We start from the raw sequence: 9966 nt of genomic DNA on the forward strand, positions 1-9966 counted from the left end.
AGAGAAATATTTTAGTTGCTTTAAGTTGATTTTTTCTCTAATATTTAAACATTCAATTATTGACCTTAAGATATCACCGTGCATAGTTGTGGTATCTTGCATTACAGTGAAGGCACACCGCTTTTTCTTTCTTATACCTAAAGCAACATAAAGTTTGTTTGCTGATGACTTTGTTATCTGTAGCGATAGTAGGGAGCAAGTTTAGGAGACCCTGGAGAGGTGGAGATATGCTCTAGAGAGGAGAGGAATGAAGGTCAGTAGGAACAAGACAGAATACATGTGTGGAAATGAGAGGGAGGTCAGTGGAATGGTGAGGATGCAGGGAGTTGGCGAAGGTGGATGAGTTTAAATATTTGGGATCAACAGTACTGAGTAATGGGGATTGTGGAAGAGAGGTGAAAAAGAGAGTGCAGGCAGGGTGGAATGGGTGGAGAAGAGTGTCAGGAGTAATTTGTGACAGACGGATATCAGCAAGAGTGAAAGGGAAGGTCTACAGGACAGTAGTGAGACCAGCTATGTTATATGGGTTGGAGACGGTGACCAGAAAGCAGGAGACAGAGCTGGAGGTAGCAGAGTTAAAGATGCTAAGATTTGCACTGAGTGTGACGAGGATGGATAGGATTAGAAACAAGTACATTAGAGGGTCAGCTCAAGTTGGACGGTTGGGAGGCAAAGTCAGAGAGGCGAGATTGCGTTGGTTTGGACATGTGCAGGGGAGAGATGCCCGGTATAGTGGGAGAAGGATGCTAAGGATAGAGCTGCCAGAAAAGAGGAAGGCCTAAGAGAAGGTTTATGGATGTGGTGAAAGAGGACATGCAGGTGATGGGTGTAACAGAACAAGATACAGAGGACAGAAAGATGTGGAAGACGATGATCCGCTGTGGCAACCCCTAACGGGAGCAGCCAAAAGAAGAAGAAGACCTAAAGCAACATAAAGTATTTCAAGTTTCGTGTGTCATCGGCGCATAAAATCGTGTGCTTGACTATACAGTTTTAAGATACATCTGAATGTTGGGATGTTATCTGATCGTCTTTGGAACATTGTATACTGTTTAGAGTCCTTCCTTGCACTTGTCTAATTATTAAGAATTCTACGTAAATTCTGTTTTTAGCTATTCATTCATAAAATACAAGAAAATCTGCTGTTTGAACGGTTGGTAAAAAGATAGCGAGGCAATAACACATTCGAAACGAAAAGTGAACGTCGTGACTTTCCCTCCCCTTTGAAACTATACAAGTGGGACCTGGTAATTTGTTAGTTGTATTACTTAATGTAACAAATGCTAGACTGTTTTATTGTTGATGGGGAGAGATTAGCACCATGTAATTTTGTCATTTTGCTTTAAAGTGCTGCACGATTAGTTTTTCACTTTTACTAAAGTTATCATAAAAGACAAATTGAAGCATTTAAAACTAATTTAAGCACTGTTAGAAATATAGCTCACAATGACTTTTGCATAATCCTAATGGTTTTTTTTGTTTGCTTTTGTGTAGTGTCGACCGAAGAATGGATTCAGTGTAGATTTCTGAAGTTGAATTAGATGTTAATTAGATTGAATGTTAAAGTGTGTTGACCATGAATTTACTTAATATAATCAGTTTAATGATGGCCTGGAAACCTGCGGCACTTTATCAAGTTTGACATAAAGTTCAAGTGTGTTGTCATCTGTACATAGTACAGTGAAGTTCTTTCTTGTATGTCTTCTTAGAATAGTAACAGTGATACAAACCGTCAAAAACTCACACATAGAATGCAGCATGTATGAACAAGAATATGTGCAATATTTGTTATTATGGATGACTGTTCAGTAACATTATGATCTGTGGATAGAATCTGTTACTGGATCTACTGGTGCAAGTGCCAGTGATCCTGTATTGTTTGCCAGAAGGTGAGACATGTAGCAGTGCAGGACCACTGAGGTCTTCAGTTACCCTGTTTGCCTTTCTAAGGCAGCGAGAGTTTTACAGGTTATGCCCTGTACAGGAGGCAGATGGGTGCTGTTTCCGGGATGTGGACTCCACTGTACAGGTACAAGTTATTGAGAACAGATAAACATCTGTTCAGGTATCTGTGGATGTAAGGTACAAGTTGAAACAAGTGCAGGTCCATCGCAGGGCTCACTCTCACACACATACACTCACACTGAACCATTTTAAGTTACCTGTATCCAGTTATTATTTTGCTCACTTTAATCAACTTAGGCCCAGGAAACACAATACAAGCTGCAGAGCATAGACACAATTAATGTATTTAAAACGTCATTGTACAGTGTTGCAAATTGATTACCTAATCTTATTCAAAAAATGCAGATGAAATCATTCATCTTTTTAATTTGAAATGAATCGGTCAATTCTTCCTGTAATTTTTCTCATTTGTTTGTATTCCCTGTTATCCAAAGAAATACATCAAAGTAATTATCATGAAAACTTTTGAACACTGGCGTTTTAAGGCAGTTGAAATTGTTCAGGTCAAGAGAAGTTAAAAGCTATCTTGTTTATAGTTCAAGTATATGTTAATCAGATGTTTGCAAGGCTACCTTAAACTAATTTAAATAGTTTGCTTGCCAAACATTTCAACTTGTGGCATGCAGTTTTATATGTATATATCTATTTATCTTCAATCTCTGCAAAACACTTCACTATTGACTGGTAACTACAAACTTTTATTTGTTATGTGCAGTTCAGGCATATTTATAAGAGCTGTACACAATACTCTCCTAGCCTGAAAAAGAACTGCGTAATAAAGTGTTAAAGTGTGCTAGTATAGGACACACAATACTTTTATTATTGAACTTTTTATTAGGCATTGAAAATAACCATTGTTTTCTAGACATCTGTTTTGAATTTATATCCACATTTAATTTTTAAGTGTCATAATACTGTTGTTGACTGTTAACCATACAGTCTCCTTTATTTGGGAGGAAAATCCTTTTGTCTGAGTTTTTATTTATTTGTTCTTTTTTTTTTTTTTTTTTTTAAGTTGAGAGTAATCTACCAAATAAAAGAATTCTTCAGTCTTGGCTGAGGGATACGCCACCAAGGCCTTTCACAGTAAAATTTACAAATGAGAAATGCATAAAAACGTGGAAAGTATTTTTTATATGGACTACTTTTCATGGAATGTTCAATGTAAAGTGATTTCTGCTGGATTTTTTTTCTACTTTGGAGTGTTTTTGATTTCCCACTTGACTTCTGCTTGTTTATCATTAACATATCAACATCTTTTGGCAAAAGAGAAAGTCTTTTGGGACCTGGCAGCCACACGGGCAGTATTTGGGATCCAAAGTACAATAGCAGGCCTCTCAGCTTTACTAATAGACCCAGTGATCAATGCAAACAACATCGCTGCACAGGAAGACTGGTCTTGGTTTAACATTCTCACGGCCACAGGCTTCTTCATCTTTGAAAATGTTGCACTTTATGGATTCAGTATTGCTTTCCGAACTTTTGATCTTCCTTTAACAGTCCATCATTTCTTTGCTGTTGCTGGTTATACAAGTTTAGTATTCTGGGACAAGAGTGGTCACTATTTGCCTATGGTCACTTTACTGCTTGAAATGAGCACTCCATTTACGTGCATTTCATGGATGCTATTAAAGGTACGTTGTTTTGTTCATTATTGGAATATATTAATGAGAAGTGTACAACAAATAAATGGATTCTCTTACATTATTACATGGCTTGTTATAATTAGTCAGGTAAAAATGACTGTTTATTCTGTAAGCTGGAGGTAGTGTGGGAGGTACAACAGTGGCTACCTGTCATATAAAACCCCTTCTTCATGTTTATTGCTAGATGTCTTTGGTTGCACAACAACTTGTTATGAAATTATTACCCTGAGTATAAGTTTGTGTCTTAGCAAATCATTTATACTGTATTTGCTGCCTGCTTGAATTGTGTGTTGTAGTTGAAATGCTATAGTTGTCACAGTTTAAGTGTGTAATATTTTATTTAACTTTTCCAATGCTCATTCATCTTGGGGCATGCCAGCTGGAATTTGTTCAGTTCAGTAGAATTTATTAGCATCAAAATTGCCCCACTTTTAAGTATATAAAAATAGTATTTTTTGTGATATTTACAGGATTTATGGTGTCATTATTATCACATGTACAGAGTACAGTGAAATTCTTACTTGCATATGCTAATCAACATGGAATTATTGCTCCTCTCTGGTGTTGTGATTAATGACTGAAACTTCTGTCTTTCCTTACCTGAAAAATCTCTGAACATACTGTATTAATTTTATTTAGTATAATTAGCAGGCTTAAACTAATTTTATTCTATTTTAATATTAAAATTTTACTTCAGGAAGATCTTTTGTGAGAACCTGATTGTCATTTGACTTTTGTAGGAAAATGTCAACTGGTAAAAAATAGTAATAGAATCCTTTTTTCCTATTAGTATTTGACTAGTGCTGTTGAAGAAAATAAAGAATCGTCTTTTTCTTTAAAACATACATAGCTAGATGACAGAAAGATATTAAATTGACACTATAGGTTAATACACTTCAGGGCCGGTCCTAGACAAGATTTTGCCGTGGGGACCCGACTAGCACATTGCAAACATGTATAGTGATATTTACTTGTTTCTTCAAAATAGTCCACCTTTGAGGTGCAGCTATAAAGAAGCTATACATCTTTTGCACATTTCTAAAACAAGGCAATAGCATCCCTTGAGCTTCTGGCTGCATCTGCTACCACTAAATTTAAGGTGTGGGCAGCAGATGGCACAAACAAGCGGAAACTTTTTTTTTTTTTTTTTGAAGTACACATTTGTGCCCTCTGTAGTCATCAAAGGGAATATGTAGTTCCATAAGCCTGTCCAGGATAAGAGAAAACAAAATTTCTCTTGTTGTTTTTTTTTTTTTTGTGTTTCTGGAAGGAATCTCAAAATCCTCTTTAATCCTGGGTATGTAAAAATTCTTAAATTAGAGAAGTTTGCACCTCATTGCTAACATCAGAATAACGGTGATATTTGGACTGCTTGATGTTACTCACTGTGTGCTCAATTACCTTCCCACTTAAGGAACTAATGAACTCATTTTGAATTATTTTCCCAAGGTAGCTTGTGTGGGAGCTTCTCCCACTCACAACACACTCTGTATGCTGATTCACAACAGGATCAAATTTGGAAAGAAGTTTAGCTTCTTTCAAAAAATTGCCATTGTTTTGCTGTATATTTATTTTTTTTTATTTTTTTTTGCTGTATATTTATATGTGTATTTATTTATTTGTATAGCGTATCTGTGGATACCCTCAAAGCAAGATTTCACTCTGCTAGAGGCTGAATTATTGCCATTAAATGAGTGTGAACTTCACGGCATTCAGTGTCCAAGAGTGTCACCTCTTGTTTATCTAATGTTGAGCTACTGTTACGGCACAATTATAATTCCATCCAGGCTGCCGTGTGTTTTGAGTAGTCTGGACTATTTTCATGTTCTTCAAAAGTTATAGGTAACATAACTACATCTTGCTGTGTTACAACCACCACTTGCATGTGCGCTCTCACAAAATCCATAAACCTCTTAGGCCTTCCAGTTTTCCTCTTGCCTGGCAGCTCCATCCCTAGCATTCTTTTCCCAATATACCCAGCATCTCTTCTCTACATATGTACAAACCAATGCAATCTTGCCTCTCTGGCTTAGTCTCCAAACATTCCTACCTGAGCTGACCCTCTAACGTACTCATTTCTAATCCTGACCATCCTCATCCACCACACTCAACTTGGGTGGCATAAATAAGGTGGCGCAGTGGTAGTGCTGCTGCTTTGCAGTAAGGAGACTGTGGAAGATTGTGGGTTCGCTTCCCGGTTCCTCCCTGTGTGGATAGCGCTTTGAGTACTGAGAAAATCGCTATATAAATGTAATGAATTATTATTATTATTATTAACATTCATCATCACACCTTCAATATCCAGTTTCACAGTGTTAGACAGAGCGTTGTCTCTTTTCACCTCCAAAACATTCTTGATATAATGTTACTTCAAGATAACCCCAACCCCATTTCTCCTCCAATCCACACCATTGTAGAACAACTTGAATCTGCCTCTGATACACCTGGCTTTACTCCCGTTCCCTCTGGTCTCTTGCATGCACATTATATCATCCTTCCTTCTTTCCATTATATTGGCTAACTCTCTCCCTTTACCAGTCATACTACCAACATTCAAAGTTCCTACCCTCACGTCCTTTCTCCTCTTCTTCTGTCTCCTGACACACCTTCCCCCACATCTTCTAATTCAACCAACATTAGCCCAATTTCTCTCAGCACTCTGTTAGCTAACAGTACTGGTGGTGGCCATTGTTAACCTGAGCCTCAACCAATCCAGCATAGAAATCTGTATTGTTGTCCGCATAATGGTGTGACACAAATTTAACACCGGACGACCTCCCTGTATTAACCCTTCCCATTGATCCTGGCTTTTTGGGACTGGCATAAAGAAACACTGGTCTGTGCATCCCCTGTTGCTGGGTTAGTGGTTTTTATCAATGAAATTGATTCATTTGAATTATTGTTTTAAAGAAATGTTCAAACACTAACATCATATTATGTTACCATTAATCAGTCAAGCAAGCACCCTAGTCTGATTAGCTGGTCTCAATTGTAGAGTCAAAAAATATTAATGCAAAGAAGAGTGCTGAATCTTATGAATGAGCTTGTTCCAAAGAGAGGCTGTAACATTAAGTCTGATGTCTGTAATTTGTTTGGATATGAAAGATCAGATGTAGAACAAACTAATGTTAAAAGTTTTAGCACATCCAGTTTACTGGATGTTTCTATTTTAACTGCTGAAATACGAGGGGCAGTCAAAAAGTTCCCGGAATTGTGATATAGCGGGAGAGTGAGAGATCAGATTACACACACATGGTTGTGGAGGGAAGCGCAGCAGGTCTGGGTAAGTGTAGGATGAAAGGAAATGCAAGAACTGCTGAACACATACCGAAAGTAGAAACTTTTTCCATGTTATACTAATAATGACGAGAAATGTATATAATGTGTGAAGACTTTAGTCCAAATATCAAATAAACGTGCTTTTATTCAAGAATATAACCAAAGAAAAAAAACATTCGATGTGGCTGTCAATGAGTTAAAAACTCAAGCTCAAATGTAATCGACAGGGAGTTTACACGTACTCTTCAGTGGTGCAGAGGTAAGAACTGCCGCCTTATAACCCGAAGGTCCCAGGTTTGAGAACAGGCGCAAGAGATATAATTTTTTGCTAATAAAACACACCCCTACTTCAGATACTGTATGATAAGTATATTGTACATTTTCTCACCTTGATGTTTGCAACTAATTTTATATTGCTTCTTAAAAGTAATTTAAAGACCGCAGAATAGGTGGCATACCTTAATGAAATTAACTCTTTGCAAAGTAGGATTGAAAAGGAGACACTGATTTTTTTTTTTATTATTATTATTATTATTATTATAAAAGAGCCATGGAAATATGAAGGCATTTACAGTTAATGATATTTTTAAAGTGAGTACAATAGGATACAAACTATGAATGCATCCCATAGTACACAAAAATATGGCATATTCTTTGCCAAACCTAGAATTGATAATGTATGATTGTATGAGTATGTCTTCTGAGTGATTATCATTCCATCAAGGGTAGAAATCTGAGTAGTATCATTTTGTTATAAACAAAACAAACCTTTAGTTCATTAAATTATTAACCACAATAAAGTGATACTAGTTCAATTGCATAAAATATCCAAAGACAGGAATACATATATTTAAAAATGGCAAATCAGCCCTTGACAATGAATGTAGTCACTTTGTAATTGCACCATTAATTTGAAAACAAATTAATTTGATCATATTAGTGCTGACGTCAAAAGCATTAAACAAGACTCCATCTTTAAAGCTAGATAAGTGAACATTTCTTGGATATTTTAATTTAAAATTTTTATTTTGTTTTTCAGGCTAACTACGCACATTCTGTCTTATGGAAGTTCAACCAGTGGGTGATGATTCATTTGTTTCACTGTCGTATTGTTCTCACATACCACTTGTGGTGGGTGAGTTGGAGTCGGTGGGATCAAATCGAAGAAAACTACCCAGTTCCTGTGCGTGTCAACTTTTTCACTGGTCTGACCCTTCTTACCTTTATCATAAATCCAATATGGACTCATAAGAAAACATTACAGCTTCTGAAACCTGTTGATTGGAACTTTAATACAAATCCATCAGATGTTAATGGAAAGCCATCTGAAAAGAAAAGCTAATTAGCAGTGAATTAGTTGAACTGTTTTAGTAACTGTTGTGCATGCAGGATATAGATGTGGATCCTTTATTTGAATCGTGAACAAGCAGCTTGGGTATTAACAATTTTGAAAAGTATGTTTCAATTAATTGTGACATTGAGATTTTTTTTTTTATTTTTTTTTTTTTTTTTAAGAAACCCTGACTTTCCCTGCCGTGCTAATGTTATCCGAAACGACTCCAAAAAAATTCCAATCACTACCAACACTTACCACCACTGTGTCGCACAAGAATTTTGTCTGTCTTATACCATGCATTATGCCCAGTGAATGGAGATTGCCCAGCCTGCCTCTCATGCCATAAGTGCATGGTGTCATACAGAGTCTTACTTTTTTTTGGAACTTTTTCCACAAGCATGACCAAAAACAAGGGTGCTTTTTACTTGTTTTAAACACTGAACATTGCTGCTTAAGTAATTTTTACAGAAGTGTAATTTTTGTATTATATTTTTTTGTTGGCAGTAATATATACTTGCGTTTACTGTATGGATGTTTTCTGTCCTAACACAAGCAAGATTTTCATCAACAGAAAATTCACTTTTTTCAGAACCTCTCTAGCTCATGTCTGCTGAGAAAAGCAATATGTTGCCCTGGATTCTTCAATTGTGAAACTGCTCTGCTACTTACAAGTGCTTCCCCAATTTCCTTCAGTCAGATGTGGCTAAATGTTGGAAAATCTAGCATATCAGGAATAAATAAACTTGAACATGTTGCAATTCAGAAGTTAATATAAGTATTACTATTTATTACTTGTTGATAGTTATTTTTGATTTGGATTTATTATTTGATATACAGTGTTAATCTCTGAGGGGAAACTGTGTTTTTTACATGACCATTGCAGTCACAACGCAGGGTCAGCCATTGTACAGCACTCTGGAGCAATTTTCAGGTTAAAGGCTTTGCCCAAGGGCCTGTGGAGTAGGATCATTCGAAATATTTATACTTTTTGTTTTGTCTGAGAAAACTTGGGATGTTACAGAAAGTTGTTAATACAGTATACCCAGTAGAAATATTGTGTTGAACCAGTGAGGCATTTGATGCTATAAGTTAAATTAAAAATGGAACCTTTTAACTTTTTAATTATTACTCTGTAAAGCTAGCTGATGTAAGTAACAGTATTAATATTGTTTTGACTTGCTGGAACATTCAGGAAAATACTTTTAACAAATATAGACCTATATCTTGGACTGCACATTGCTATAATATGATCAAATATACAGAACTTATTTAGTGAATATTTATTATTATGGATTGCAAATTGATGTATGTATGTCCATAAAATGTACTTCGTCTTGTCGTTTACAGTATTAGGGTATTTAAATTCATGGAAAACTGTAGGAAAATTTGTAATTACCTTGGCCTATTTCCAGGGCTGGTGCCACCATGAATGTGAATTAGGCATTCGAATAAAGAGCAGATCATAAGGGGCAGGGGGAAACCCAGCCGCACAGGTTAGCTACTAAGCAGTCAGTTGCCGCACTAATAAGCTTGGCCTATGGCGCAAAATAAACTAGCACCGGCACTGCCTGTTGCAATAGAGATCAGTTCTTTTTAACAAATGTGTATGATAGTGCGCAAACGAATTACAAAATTCAAACTTCACAAGATATAGTATATTGGAGTTACAAACAAATTTAAAGCTGTTTTCTCTTTCTCTGGTCCTATTGTAGCTTACAGTCTGCATAATCCTAGACTTTC

General features: G+C 36.3%; 1 protein-coding gene across 1 annotated transcript; it reads left to right on the forward strand.

Moving 5' to 3' along the window:
- Positions 1 to 2988: 2988 nt before the first annotated feature.
- cln8 (CLN8 transmembrane ER and ERGIC protein) lies at positions 2989 to 8394 on the forward strand. The gene is made up of 2 exons (XM_028797765.2): positions 2989 to 3599; positions 7930 to 8394. The coding sequence occupies exons 1-2, from the start codon at positions 3072 to 3074 to the stop codon at positions 8230 to 8232; spliced, it is 831 nt and encodes a 276-aa protein (XP_028653598.1). The 5' UTR covers positions 2989 to 3071; the 3' UTR covers positions 8233 to 8394.
- The last annotated feature ends 1572 nt before the right edge of the window (positions 8395 to 9966 follow it).

This window comes from Erpetoichthys calabaricus, chromosome 3, assembly GCF_900747795.2.
Source record: "Erpetoichthys calabaricus chromosome 3, fErpCal1.3, whole genome shotgun sequence".
Taxonomy (NCBI): domain Eukaryota; kingdom Metazoa; phylum Chordata; class Cladistia; order Polypteriformes; family Polypteridae; genus Erpetoichthys; species Erpetoichthys calabaricus.